The sequence below is a fragment of the Solea senegalensis genome, linkage group LG1, assembly GCF_019176455.1.
Source record: "Solea senegalensis isolate Sse05_10M linkage group LG1, IFAPA_SoseM_1, whole genome shotgun sequence".
NCBI classification, from domain to species: Eukaryota; Metazoa; Chordata; class Actinopteri; order Pleuronectiformes; family Soleidae; genus Solea; species Solea senegalensis.
The window spans coordinates 15,452,184-15,466,995 of record NC_058021.1 but is presented as its reverse complement, the minus strand read 5'-3'; the positions used below and the strand labels follow the sequence as shown (position 1 = coordinate 15,466,995).

The 14,812-nt window shown below is 39.0% G+C and overlaps 3 protein-coding genes across 4 annotated transcripts; 1 reads left to right on the top strand and 2 right to left on the bottom strand.

Moving 5' to 3' along the window:
• Positions 1 to 192: 192 nt before the first annotated feature.
• higd1a (HIG1 hypoxia inducible domain family, member 1A) lies at positions 193 to 5,095 on the bottom strand. Of its 2 annotated transcripts, none has more exons than XM_044024840.1 (4): positions 4,948 to 5,095; positions 2,511 to 2,585; positions 1,804 to 1,938; positions 193 to 1,678 (listed from the first exon to the last, which is right to left on the bottom strand). In XM_044024840.1, the coding sequence occupies exons 1-4, from the start codon at positions 5,006 to 5,008 to the stop codon at positions 1,605 to 1,607; spliced, it is 345 nt and encodes a 114-aa protein (XP_043880775.1). In that variant the 5' UTR covers positions 5,009 to 5,095; the 3' UTR covers positions 193 to 1,604. The 2 variants fall into 2 exon arrangements, with proteins under 2 accessions (XP_043880775.1, XP_043880783.1); XM_044024848.1 differs by lacking the exon at positions 4,948 to 5,095 and adding an exon at positions 3,120 to 3,247.
• Positions 5,096 to 6,745: 1,650 nt separating this feature from the next.
• LOC122768649 (7-alpha-hydroxycholest-4-en-3-one 12-alpha-hydroxylase-like) lies at positions 6,746 to 8,634 on the top strand. The gene has a single exon (XM_044024806.1). The coding sequence runs from the start codon at positions 6,775 to 6,777 to the stop codon at positions 8,308 to 8,310; it is 1,536 nt and encodes a 511-aa protein (XP_043880741.1). The 5' UTR covers positions 6,746 to 6,774; the 3' UTR covers positions 8,311 to 8,634.
• Positions 8,635 to 11,497: 2,863 nt separating this feature from the next.
• On the bottom strand, positions 11,498 to 13,054 carry LOC122768658 (5-beta-cholestane-3-alpha,7-alpha-diol 12-alpha-hydroxylase-like). Its single transcript, XM_044024817.1, has one exon. It carries the CDS (start codon positions 13,037 to 13,039, stop codon positions 11,513 to 11,515), a length of 1,527 nt encoding a protein of 508 aa, XP_043880752.1. The 5' UTR covers positions 13,040 to 13,054; the 3' UTR covers positions 11,498 to 11,512.
• Between the last annotated feature and the right edge of the window lie 1,758 nt (positions 13,055 to 14,812).

The window sequence follows — 14,812 nt, the reverse complement described above, 5'->3', positions numbered from 1 at the left end:
CACCCAGATTAAGTTCAGGGTGCTGCGACTCTTGGCGGCCTTGTTTTTCATCTGCCACACACGAGTCATATTAATGCTTCTTTTTCAAACTTTGATTTAATTAAAAAAAAAAAAATCACACCATATAACAATGCTATCGGGCTTCGAGAACAGGGAAGTCGTATATGATGGGAGTGGAAGGAGTGGTTCAAACACATTCAATGGTTTTATTGTTTGGAGACTTTTTTGGGACACCGAGTAGGACAACAGTAAGTGATCACAAAAAAAGTTCCATTAGGAGGTTAAAAAAAAAGAAAAAGGAATATATATCACAGCTGAACCTTTGTGATCAATCATTTGGCAGTTTGGGATACAATATATTAAAAATTTAATCCTACTTTCATAAAAAGCTTTGTCCAGTTTTTGTTTTCATTGTGGATGACGTTTCCTTAAACGTTTTATTTTTTGTTTAATCAGTTCATCCGTCAGTACAGAGGTTATTCGAGTGTATGATGATTTACTCTTTAGTGCAAGAGAAACACAGCAGCATTTCAGAATGAAAATACTTGTCACTTTATTTCCTAATGAAAAACCAAACAAAACAAAACAAAAAATATTCTAAAATACCCTGCTCTGTATTTGCACAAAATATCTAAAGCTTGGCTTTGTGTTTATAAATTAAGGCATATATGTCATGAAGCAGGTAATACAGTTGTTTGTATGCACACCTGTCTGTAGGTTTAGAGGTCAGTTGAGGGCTTGTGAAATTCTGGATCCCTGTAAATCACAGCATAATGATAACAATTGGAATATCTTTTAAATGAAGCCCAGTGTAATTGTACAATATGCTCATATGGTCTAATAAAGAAATGTGGCCCTTTTAAGCTGTTTTATTTTATTTTATTTTCGTTTCCATGTCATCATTTAAACATTTTGTTTTTTTTGGAATGGTGTTCTGAGAGCTCAGGTCTTATCTGTAAGCCCAGAGTTGTCAAAGTATACCTTGCGTATATTCAGAGGCCCTTTTTTAAAAATAAATAAATAAATAAAAAGGGGCTATAATATATACAAGAATATACTGTGGCAATGATGGTGGTTGAAACTAAATGACCAGGTTGGTCACGGTTTTTAAATATGCTACACATCCTGCATTTTATCTTCCACTGACTTACCATTGATCATTTAAAAGAGACAATAAAACTCGAGTCGAGTCATGTCAGAACATCAAACCAGCAGGGTTTATAACCACAGACACACAGAGAGTCCAGTGGCTGGGATCAGTGGTACACCAGCTAGACCCTATGGTGGAAGTATCATCAATACATTACAGCCATGTACAGAAGAGGTGAGCTGCTAAACAGATGTGTGCCTGTTAAAATAATATGATACATCTGTGTAGATCAGAGGTCTCAAACTCAAATGACCTGGGGGCCACTGACTGTCTAGCTTGGTCAGTAGGTGGTCAGCGAGTGAAAATAAGTCCTTCTTTCATACGGAAATAACTCAGAACTTGACATTAAGTGGCGGGCCGCAGGGAATTGATTGGGCGGCCACACGTTTGGGACCTCTGGTGTAGATAATACATAAGTATGAGGGACATAAAGCAAGTGTGGAAGAGGCTGGGTTCACTTGTCTTGCGTCGCTTTCTGTTCTTCTCGGGGTTTTACGATGTAATCATTGTACATTTTATAAAGGACACCTGAAAACCACAGAAACAGAGTGATGAGTCACATGACAGCCCTTATGTTAACTATAATTTTCAAAGCAGTTTGGGTCCAGGTGAAACTGTATCGCTAAGTGTTCATCAGAGACGTGACTACATACCAACTGTCATGGCTCCGACCACAAAGCCTTGCGCAGCTACACGCATGTGGATAAGGTGCACCGACATCTTTGTGTCTCCTCGACTCTTCATCTTCATCAGTCTGTAGCCAACGATGGCAAAGAATCCTGCAATTCCTGCAAGAAGCCAAAAAAAAAAAAGAATGCTCAAGCCTGATGGATCATGAACTAATAACTACAACAAAAATCAAGGTGTTTACACTTACTCATGTCTTTGTTAATTCGTAGTTTGCTTTTTGACTTTGTTTTACCCATTTGTGAATGTGTATTTGTTGTGCCTTTATAGTTCTGAGGTTGTTTTAAATGTGCTATATAAATAACGCTGACATTGACAGTTGACTCAAAACAATTCTGTTTTATTACCTCAACGAGGAACATTGTTTTTGCCTACATTTGCCTGTTTGTTTTTGTTTGTCAGCAGCATGACATTTGAGGACAGATTTTGATGACAATTTCTGGAGTTGTAAGTTATGGCTAAAGGAAAAGAACAGTTGTTGACCATGCAGCAACACTGTGAGATTGGTTTGCACTTTCCAATTGCTTTATCTAGTTTAGGACTGGGCAATGTTAACAAAGAAAACGTCTCATTAATCAATTATTAATTACTAAATTGACTGAACTATTTTGATAATTGATTATTCGGTTTTAGATGTGTTTTTTTTTGTTTGTTTGTTGTTTTGTCTACTCACCAACTGGAACAAATGGGTTCTCCTTCACTTTCCGCATCAACTTGGAATCATTCTGGTCATAGGCAGACATCCTGACTAAAAGTAAAGAGAACATTTAATATACAGTACTGAGCCTTAGGCCAAAAGTCATAAATCTTATGTGGCCAAAGTCTTAGCAGGAGCCTGGCTCATCATCAAGTTTATTCAAAAAAAGTTTGAGCATTAGATACACATGTCGTACGAGTTAAACTCAATGACAGTTTGCATATATATAAGACCCAATTCCAATATTACACATTTAGTACTATATTTGTATTAATTAATTTATTTTAAAACCAGCATATTACAGGAAGGCTAGCTGAGTCAACACCACAAGAACTCCACAGAGGTTATACATGAAGGGCAGAGGAGAGCCAAATCTCGATGAAGGCCTAAATAACTGTACATGTACAGTTGTACATGTTACGAAACAAGTGACTGAAAATAGTAATATAATAACAATAAACGTTGCTTACGATTATACTAAAAGCATACTATTAACAACAGGTGAAGATAAAGCTCGAGCGAGAGAATTCGACTAAACAACTGATACAAGCCACTACACAACAGAAGGTTGAACTTTCCTTTTACCTGTTTAATGATATTGTCGCTGTTTGATTAAGAAATGACCCGGAGTGGAGTGCGTTTTTGGCTGCGTTGAGGAACTCGTGCAAGGAAGTAAAACAGTCGGTTACGTGATGTTACCAAGGATAAGTAATCACGAAATTGTACGTAGGTCTGACGTAAGCAGGGAGAATCATGGGTGTGCTGCGTTCAACTGTAGGAAAAAATTGGAAATATAAACCTACCATGCTTTTTCATATTTGCCTTTGAGGAAAGCGTTAAAATGGTAAATAAGTACTAATATACGGATTATTGTCAGGGACGTATCAACAACAATAGATTTCAACGTAACTAAAACATAACAATAATCACAAACAGCAGAATTGTCCCGAGTCTGAAAGGACTAAGAAAGATGTGTAAAGTAACAGTGGCGAGGAACAAGAGATTCATAAATGTCATACAGTTCGAAAAAAAAGACAACATCTTGGTCCCAGTACCAACTCACCTTAAAAATGATAAGGACACATACAACTGTTGCGAAAGTGATTAGATAATGGTAAGTAATGCATTTAAATAAACGCTATAAAAATACATTGTTAGTAATCCGAGGAGGCGTGAACGCAGCATCAATCTGCCAGCCCCTACGTGAAATCCAAAATGGCGACATGCATGCGAGCCGGTTCTGAGGACGTTGACTGTTACGCAGCAAAACGGAAATGCCCCCTTTGTCCTCGTAAAAGGTTATACATGCATGTAAGTGTTTGAATTATTTCACATTTTCGCAAATGATGGATAAAATATCATATTTTCAACGTTGTTGTGCCTTTATTTGATTTTATCGGAGCTATACACGCCCCTTTTTGCGACGGCATTTCCAAACCGGAAGTGGCAAGAGGTGAATTATCTTCATTCGCACATTAATCTCTGCGGTATCTGGGGACCTCATAAATCGTGGTAGTTTTATGGCCTCCTGTCACGAAGAGCACGTTTCTGGATTGGCTTTCATCCAACAAGAACATCTGCACGTAGCACATCACTATTACAAGCAAAATATCTATGAATACAAATAATAATTTCTGCTTAAATTGGGCGAGTAATAAAAAAAAAATGGTATATATGTTTTGTAAAGCAATTAAAATGTGTGTGGGCGACGTGTCACATTCTGTAAGAACATTGTGATTGTATCGTTTAGTTCATATGATAGTACACACTATTCGATTACCTAATAATATTCAACTACCACTGTCTTGAATTCTGATATATACATTATCAGATAACTTAAATGACATCAGGGTTTTAATTAGTTTAATAAAATATTGCCTTATCATAACTTGGAAACAGGTTGAAAGTTTAAAGGCGAAGACAACAGTGCAATTGGTGCTATTAGTGCATTTGTTTTCCAATGACATGTATGAACCAGTAGGTGGGGCTGTATGTCAAGGGACAGGAGATAATTGTGATGATTTATTTGAAGCAGTTGTGGAAAGCTACAAATGGCAGTGCTGTCATTGTTGTTTGCTTGAACTTTTTAAATGATTTGTGCAAATATGTAAATGAAAATGCTCCACCTCTAAACTGAGAGCTACACAACAGCTCAGGTCAGAGAAAACAAACATAGCCCCAGACAGTGATTCTGTTTTTGTATCCATCCGGAATCACAGCTTGGTGCAATTATTGAAAGCTGAGTTTCCCCGAAACGTTGTTGCACTATTACTCATTTTCCCAGATGACACACATGTACGTCCAGGGTTAAGGAAAGGAGACTCCCATTTCACAACAATTTTAAAGGTTTATTTAAAAAGTGAGCATGCAATGTCAGCCGCCATTCTAGCTATGAGAGGTTCAGGGGACTTACCTGCAGCTGAGCTCGTCTGGCCTCTCATACTGAAATCTCCTGCGCACCCAAATCCCAGCATTCACCTAAACACCCATTCAGCTACCCTCAAATTAAAAATAAAATATCTAATATCACTGATGATGGGCTGCCAGTCTGCTCTCAAATGTTTTTGACAAATGTTATTGAACTTCTGCCTCACAAGTTATACATTAGTAGAAATATATTACTCCTACTTGAAAGAGGGCAGAAGCAATAACAGTCGGACTTTGGTTTATACATTTTATAAACTGATACTTAGCTGTGGAAAAAATTAACTTACATCACTAACGGGAAAATCCAGAGCTGGTTTTGTGTTGTTGTTGTTTTTCATGTGGGGGCAAATCCTCACATATCTTGACTAAACTCACACATGGAATTGACTATGTTACCCAGCATGATAGGCACACGAGAGAATCGTGTATGCTTATTTTATTGTATTTTTTCTCTTGAAAAGTTTCTCTTTTCACTGTTTATTTGTTTATGTTAATTGACTTTTGTGACTGCTTTTGTCAAGTTTGAAATACCTTTTAAATATATTTTTCAAAAGCAAAAAAAAAACTTAGCGTTCAAACATGCATGCAGACCTGCCAACAATCCCACACGCACACATCCACAAGCACAGAGAGAGGGACAGAGTCATTTGAGGAGATAGTATGACCTTGGGCTCGTAACAGCAGGGTGAAATGAGTGTTAATGCTATTTAGATTTAAATAAATGATTGCGTGACATTTCACCACCCTAGAAAGCCTCATATTCCCAAGTAGCATTTTAATCTTTTTCTTTATCAACGTTTTTATGTAGCTCTCCATTGGTCCATTCATGTCCTCTGCAGAGTGCCTCCAACTTGACTCTATTTATTTTGGGGGAAAAAACAGGATTTAAAGGAAAATGAAATTCAGAAATCAGGGTTATATTTACTGACAAGAGAATGCTGATCACAAAGCAGTTGGAGAAAACATTCAGAAACGGTCACAACGGTCACGTAAATCTGGAGACATTCCTCGATGCAGTCCAAGCAGAGACAGTTAAAAGGAAAGTGGAGTCAGTGGTAGCCATTACCTTCAACTTGGCAAAAAAGCAATGAAGTCAAAGACACAAACAGCCAAATAAAAGGTGAAAAAACAAACAACTAAAGGCATGTACATGCTCTGCAAGAACAGAGAAATCTGTTCTCTCTCTCTCAGGGCTGTAACAAAAGAATGACGTCATTACTTTATCGCAGCCCTCATTTGGGCGTCCTTGCAGCTTGTGTGCTTGTGTGGTGTTTGATAACTACTGTGTGATTGGCCAGACATTAGAAGTGGGTGTGGATAATGTCCCAGAAGTTCTGCACTTTCTCGAGTTTCTTGTGAAGTATGAAATGTCTTGACCAGCAATGACTTTGTTCTTGTTCTTGCCACATGGAGGAAAAAGAGAACAATTCCATCACTCAGCACAGTTTCCTCATGAATCATTGATTCACCACCAAAAGTCTTTAGTTGTTTGTACTGTGTTATCAGCACTTTACAAGAAATGATGTCATGTGAAGCACACTGAATAGAACTGTGTCCTTGTCTGGCTGAATCTGTCTGTGAAAACATTCTTTTTACAATAAACGAGGGGTTGGAAATACTGACTGTTTACTGACAATGATCTCTTACATATGCATCTTGTCATATGCAACCATTTTTAGTTCTTTTAATAGTTAAATGATTTCACTGAAACCTGTTACTCATCCCACACAAAGGGAGGAGCATAAAGTCTATTTATAATGCAGGACATGGAGCGTTGTGCCACATAACTGCATGGTCCTCAGAGTAATCAGTCATGGGACTCCTGCTCTCTATATTTATTGGCTTTCTTGCCTCTCTGATCGGAGGACTTTACCTTCTTGGGGTGTTTCGAAGGCGGCAGCCAGGAGAGCCCCCTTTGGATAAGGGGCTCATCCCTTGGCTGGGTCATGTCTTGGAGTTTCGCAGGAACACACTGAAATTCATCGAGAGGATGACGCAAAAGCATGGCGATGTATTCACAGTACAGCTGGGAGGGTTTTATATCACATTCCTTCAGGATCCTCTATCATTTGGACCTTTTGTAAAAGAGAGCAGAGAAAAACTAGACTTTAACAAGTTTGCAAGGCATCTTGTACGCAGAGTGTTTGGTTATGAAGCTGAAGGGGATGAGCACCACATTCTCCAAGTCTCCAGCAACAAGCATCTCAAGGGAGATGGCCTGAAGGTACTGACACAAGCTATGATGGCTAATTTACAGAATCTGATGTTGCACAGAATCGATGGAGCTGCAGACAAAAGCACCTGGATAGAGGATGGACTCTTTATGTACAGCTACAATATTCTTTTTAGGGCCGGCTACTTGTCTCTGTTTGGCAATACAACACCTGAGTCAGAAGGAAGTGAAGAGAGATCAAAAGAGAAAGATAGAGCTGAGTCAGAAGCCTTATTCTCTGAGTTTCGTAAATATGACCAACTCTTCCCTAACCTGGCCTACGGGGTGCTCACACCCAGGCAGAGATTGGAGGCAAAGAGGCTGATGGAACTTTTCTGGAATGTTCTATCAATGCAGAAGATGAGGCTCAAGGACAACATCAGCTGCTGGATATGGGATATGCAGCAGTTCAGAAATGAGAAGGGTATGAAGGAGTCGATGATTGACAGGTATATGTTTGTGCTTCTTTGGGCGTCCCAGGGCAACACAGGGCCCGCCTCCTTCTGGCTGCTCCTCTTTCTCATGAAACACCCAGAGGCCATGGCAGCAGTAAAGGAAGAGGTAGATAGGGTTGTGAAGGAATCAGGACAGGAAGTCCAGCGTGGTGGTCCTTTAGTCGACCTGACCCATGAAATGCTGATGAAAACACCCATCCTGGACAGTGCTCTGGAAGAGAGTCTCCGACTCACTGCTGCACCCCTCCTCACCAGAGCTGTGCTTCAGGATATGACTCTCAAAATGGCAGATGGTCGTGAATATTTCATTCGTAAAGGTGACAGAATGGCAATGTTCCCTTACAGTGCAGTTCAAATGGACCCAGAGATCCACCCTGACCCATGGTCATTCAAATATGACCGCTTTCTCAATCCAGACGGGAGCAAGAAAACAGATTTCTACAAACAGGGGAAGAAGATGAAGTACTACAACATGCCCTGGGGTGCTGGGGTCTCAATGTGTCCTGGGCGTTTCTTCGCCTCCAATGAAATGAAGCAGTTTGTTTTCCTCATGCTGGTCTACTTTGAGTTTGAGCTGAAGAATCCTGATGAGAAGATACCTGAAACTGACTACAGGAGATGGGGCTTTGGATCCATGCAGCCTGTCAGAGATATTCCATTTCGGTACAGATTCAGAGATTAAACCAACTTCTGTGTGATCAGCACACATTGGGTGGAGGTATAGCACTTTGTATGTTCAATATGTGTTCAAATATGCACTACTATCAATGATCTGTTCATAAGGGAAGATATTCATAGGGAAGATAAGATTCATGTCACGAAATGTGTAACTAAAATTATTCTTAACATCTAGAAAAAACAAAAATGCGTTTGCATTGTTTTATACATTTGTGTTAAATGCTATCATGATGGTTTGAATTTGATGTATTCTATTTGTATTTGTATCTTTTTTATGACGGTTGCAAAGCATTACATTTATCCTCATAATTAAAGGAACTTTTAAAAATGTGATTGTTAATGCTTAATTCTGTATATTTACTGTGTAGCACACAAATATGAATTGACTGCTGCGGCATGATATGGTATTGACATAGCTGTTAAAAGTCTCTCTAACTCATACTTCAGATTGTATGTGTACGGTACGGTGGCCTGAAAGTGCAAACCAGTATTACAAAACTCCGAAACAAATTTACAAATATAGAAACAAATTAACAAAACTTGAAACAAATTGACATTTTACGAAACTATTTTTAATTTTTGCGAAACAAATTTAAAAATGCAAAACACTTTTACAAATACCAAAACAAATCAACTAAAGTTAAAACAAATTTACATTTTCCAAAGCAAATTTACAAAATGCCAAACACTTTTATAAATCCTGAAACAAATTTACAAAAGCCACAGTCTATTGCTGGGAGTGACCTGGAAATGTTGCCGGGAGCACTCAGTTCGCTCAGAGCGACAATTTTGTCATGGTGGCCACTCGTGGTACTGCAATAAAAAATACTCATACAGCCCAAAAAGCAATTTTCCCATTGACCACAATAGTAAAATAGACGCTATAAAACTGTCCACGCACCTTGAGACATGGACATAGGCATGTATAGATCTTTATATTCTATATTTTTAATTCATGGAGTTTCATAGAAGCTATAAAAAGCAGAGAAAAATATCCCAGAGTGACATCACAGCGGTGTACAAGCACAGCAAAGTGGTATAATCTATGATTGATTAATAGCTAATTTAAAGTATATTACTGTTAAAAAGGGAGAAGCAGACTTTTATTTGAGATATCTCTTGTATGTTGCTCATTTGATTCGATTGGATTAGACGGATGAAGTGGTGGCTGATGACATTTGATTGGGCGGGTCAGTTTTCAGAGTTGCTAGGATGCACCTTATTGGTCCATCGCACCAGTTTATTTACTGAAATTCACTTACTCTGCTTGGAGTTTGCCTGATATTACATTTCACAAAAAGCCATTCTCTAAAATGCAAGAATTTCTTGAAGCCCAACTTGACAAACCTTTTTACTCAGGGATCCACATTTTAAAGATGACAAACTATCTGACCCAAATAGAAATAGCAACAACAGCAAATGTGTGCATAATATAACATTTCTGTCTCTACGCTTATAGCCCAATCAACCACACAGGTACAGGTATTTCAACAGGTGACAGTGACTGAACGCAAACTCCTGTGGACCAGAATTAGTTTTTGGTGCTATTTTGGCACAAGAACAGACTCCCCAAATTGACACAATGTCACAATCTCTGACTGATTCCACTGTGTGCCCTTTGATGGAAATGTGTCATTATTAGTGTGTTGTTCAACAATGCTAATTACAATTCTTTTGACGTGGTCATATTTTTCCTGAGGGATTAGGTCAATCGGTCACTCGAAATTGTTCCATAGGCAGAGGCATTTTTTATCCTGGGAGTAACTGGGCTGCTCATACAGTGTTGTCAGTTTTACATTTAGTATCCAACAGGACCTGTCAAGCAAATGGGTTTATGGATCTGGATATGTCTTTGCATTTGTACTTTATTTGTGAGGCATCAAATACCTGCCAAAACCCACATTAAAAAATGAAACATAAATTGTAAATATTGTTTAATCCAACAACACAGACTGAAGCACACACTTAAGATCAGTTATAATTTACAGTCACCAAATATATATCCTCATCCTTACACATTATAGGATGGTTTAACAACACCGGAGATATAGTTAAATTGTCTACAATTATCTAGTTCATAATGCTGCCATGAGTGTCAAGTGATGCGGTGTTATGTGGTCTGTAGTGACCTTTTTGTGTATTGCTACCAAGTTGTTGTAACTGGATATTTCCAGCATTTGCATTGTGTTTCTGGTTATGCTGTTAAACAGACTATTTGAGTTTGAACTGTCCACATTCACTAACTTTATAGTCGCTGTTCTAATTGTATATCTGTTTATTCATTTATATAATACAGAAAACCACACAAACTGTTGCAGCGTTGTGAACACTGATTGTGGGACTGCAGTTTTTCTGACCGAAGACTTAGACTAGACTTGTGTTCACCAGTACATCATCATAAATATACACTGCCTGGCCAAAAAAAAAGTTGCCACCTAAAAAAAAAAAAGGGTCACATCCTTGGACCGCCTTTAAACAATGCCATTCACTGTGGCATTGTTTCCATAAGCTACTGCAATGTCACAAGATTTATTTTCCGTCCAGTGTTGCATTCATTTTTCACCAAGATCTTGTATTGATGATGGGAGAGTCGGGCCACTGAGCAAAGCCTTCTCCTTCCCAAAGATTCTCAATGGTGTTAAGGTCTGGACTCTGTGGTGGCCAATCCATGTGTGAAAATGATGTCTCATGCTCCCTGAACCACTCTTTCACAATTTGAGCCTGATGAATCCTGGCATTGTCATCTTGGAATATGCCCATGTCATCAGGGAAGAAAAAAATTCATTGATGGAATAATCTGGTCATTCATTATATTCAGGTAGTCAGCTGACCTCATTCTTTGGGCACATAATGTTGCTGAACCTAGACCTGACCAATTGAAGCAATGTGCTTAGATAAATCCAGATGGCGACTTTTTGTATTTCACACTGCCCATCAGTTGATGATGAGAATAATTTCAATGGTACAGGACAGCACATGAACATTTTTCTTTTTCCTAAAACAAAGCACATGTGAAAGGGTGACCAAAAGAGTGTTTCCAAAAATGTAACCTTGTAAATGGTATCTAGTTTTATGTAAAACTGCACACTCAGCTCTAATCAAACTTTTTATGTTTTAATACAGGCACGTGCTCCCTGTGTTAAAACATAAAAAGTACGAAACTCACATCGATTAGGTGCTGATCACACAGTTATCAAGGAGTTGGTTTAATCTCTGAGCCTGTATCGAAACGGAACATCTCTGTCAGGCTGCAGGACTCCAAAGCCCCATCTCTTAAAGTTAACTTCAGTGGACTCGTTCTTCAGCTCAAACTCAAAGTAGAGCAACATGAGGAAAATAAGCTGCTTCATTTCATTGGCAGCAAAGAAACGCCCAGGACACATTGAGGACCCAGCACCCCAGGGCATGTTGTAGTACTTCACCTTCTTCCCCTGCATGTAGAAATCTGTTTTCTTGCTCCCGTCTGGATTGAGAAAGCGGTCATATTTGAATGAACATGGGTCAGGGTGGATCTCTGGGTGCAGTTGAACTGCACTGTAAGGGAACATTACCACCATGTCACCTTTGCGTACAAAATATTCACGACCATCTGCCAGTTTGAGAGTCATATCCTGAAGCACAGCTCTGTTGAGGAGATTTCCAGAAGTGAGTCGGAGACTCTCTTCCAGAGCACTGTCCAGGATGGGTGTTTTCATCAGCATTTCGTGGGTCAGGTCGACTAAAGGACCACCACGTCGGACTTCCTGTCCTGATTCCTTCACAACCCTATCTACTTCTTCCTTTACTGCTGCCATGGCCTCTGGGTGTTTCATGAGAAAGAAGAGCAGCCAGAAGGAGGCGGGCCCTGTGTTGCCCTGAGAGGCAAAAAGAAGCACGAACATGAGCCTGTCAGTCATTGACTCCTTCATACCCCTCTCATTTCTGATCTGCCACATATCCCATATCCAACGGCTGATGTTGTCCTTGAGCCTCATCTTCTGCATTGATAGAGCATTCCAGAAAACTTCCAGCAGCCTCTTTACCTCCAATGTTTGGCTGGGTGTGAGCGCCCTGTAGGCCATGTTAGGGACAAATTTGTCATATTTAAGAAACTCAGAGAATAAGGCTTCTGACTCAGCTCTATCTTTCTCTTTCGATCGCTCTTCACTTCCTTCTGACTCAGGTGTTGTATTGCCAAACAGAGACAAGTAGCCGGCTCTAAACATAATATTGTAGCTGTACATAAAGAGTTCATCCTCTGTCCAGGTGCTGTTGTCTGCAGCTCCATCAATTCTGTGCAACATCAGATTCTGTAAATTAGTCATCATAGCTTGTGTCAGTACCTTCAGGCCATCTCCCTTGAGATGCTTGTTGCTGTAGACTACGAGATTATGGTGGTCATCCTCTTCACCTTTATAACCAAATAATCTGTGTACAAGATCCCCTGCATACTCGACAAAGTCCAGTTTTTCTTTGCTCTCTTTTACCAAAGGTCCAAACGATAGAGGATCCTGAAGGAATGTGATATAAGACCCTCCCAGCTGTACTGTGAATACATCGCCATGCTTTTGCTTCATCCTCTCGATGAATTTCAGTGTGTTCCTGCGAAACTCCAAGACATGACCCAGCCAAGGGATGAGCCCCTTATCCAAAGGGGGCTCTCCTGGCTGCCGCCTTCGAAACACCCCAAGAAGGTAAAGTCCTCCGATCAGAGAGGCAAGAAAGCCAATAAATATAGAGAGCAGGAGTCCCATGACTGATTACTCTGAGGACCACACAGTTATCTGGCGTAAAGCTCCATGTCCTGCATTATAAATACACTTTATGCTCCCCCCTTTGTGTGGGATGGGTCAGTTGAGAAAACAGAATAAACATAAACAAACATAAACAAAATAAATATTGTCGTATGCAAATGTAGGAGATCACTCTTCACTGCACCACAGTCAGACCAGCTATACACAAGTTTGAAAGTCCTCTCAGTCATTCTTATTGACAGTAACAGTTCTTCTTTTTCACTTCAAAAAGTAAGAAGGTATAGAGCAGGGCTAGTCAATTAGAGACAATGTCCTCATGTACAGGTGTGCAGCATCATCATGTTTAAGATGCATTATAATTTAGTTATACATTACAATTAAGTTATACATTAAGTATCAATGTATTAATACAATTAAGTAGCATTGTCGTTGTATCAATATCTGCACTGTGTAAAGTCAAGGATGAAGAAAATTCAATGCCATTTTAACAATATTTCTTTTCAGTGCAACTCTGCTTGGATTATATACAATAATAAATAATGGATAAAATAAATAAAAGTAAAAGCAAAGTAAATTGGACATTGAACTGAGAACTACAAATAATAAGTACTTTCATAACAGCAGCTCACAAGTAACATGATTTGATAAGGAGCAGCCAGTCAGTATTGTATTTCTTAAGGAACAAAGAACTGTGATAGCAACTGACTAAAACTGTGTGTGATAAATACATTATTGAAACACAATAGACTTTACTTTGTAAGGTATTTTTTGACCCATCTTCCATGAATCATCTGTGACTGCTTTAGTGTATTAACAAACTGAATGGAATTTGACTTTGGCGTTAGGAGTCTAAACAAAGATTCAATCTGTCGTCTGCATAAAAGGAATACGGACAGACTGGTTTCTCCGCAAGGCTACGATTTTATCACATCAATACTTTAAACCTTAAAACTTGTAGTTAGATTAATTTGAAAGTGAGTAAGTTATTGCTGTCCTGTGTTTGTCTGGCTGTGGATTATCTCTGCTCATGTCGCATCTCAGAAACTGCTGCCATTCAGTCCATCAATCAAGAGTGTTAATTTGCTGTTCCTGTTTCCCCTAGACAATAACTTAGGAACGTAACACCAGAATATTTAACTTTAACAGCAGAGGCTGACAGAGGCGTGTTGCTTGAATGGGGTGAAGTCTGCCATCTCTGACTGCTTGTTTGGGCCCGAGCCACGAACAGCGGCAGTGACTGCGAGGAACCCTATTTTTGTCCTTCAGATTATTATTATATCTTTCCAGCAGGGGTGTGCTGTATTGATGAAAATCAATATCCCAATATGTTTTGGGATTTTGCCAATAATGATAATTGGCAATATTTTGCAATCCTCAAAAATGTGTTTGTAAAAGCAATAAAGGCCTGTTGTACTAGCTTGCTCTTGTTAATAGTATAATAGATGTTAGTGATAATATTTACAAAAAACAGGTCTTATTTATTTACTTAAACTTACTTTAATTACTTTCAAATATTGCACAACGACCAACAAAATGTATCATGAGAGCATTTTAAACTGACACTTCCCCCTAATGTAAACAATGCTCGTCATAAATCTCACCTGTGTAAACCTGTGTAAATATTTAATTTTCAGCAGTGTTTGATGACTTTATTTGTGGTTGCTCCTCAAAGGGAGAACCTGTGGGGAAAAGCTGTTAATTTGTGAGTTGACTTAGGAATACTTTGTTTGCTGTGTTGGTCTTTGCTGATGTTGCTTTATTGTTTGCATTAAT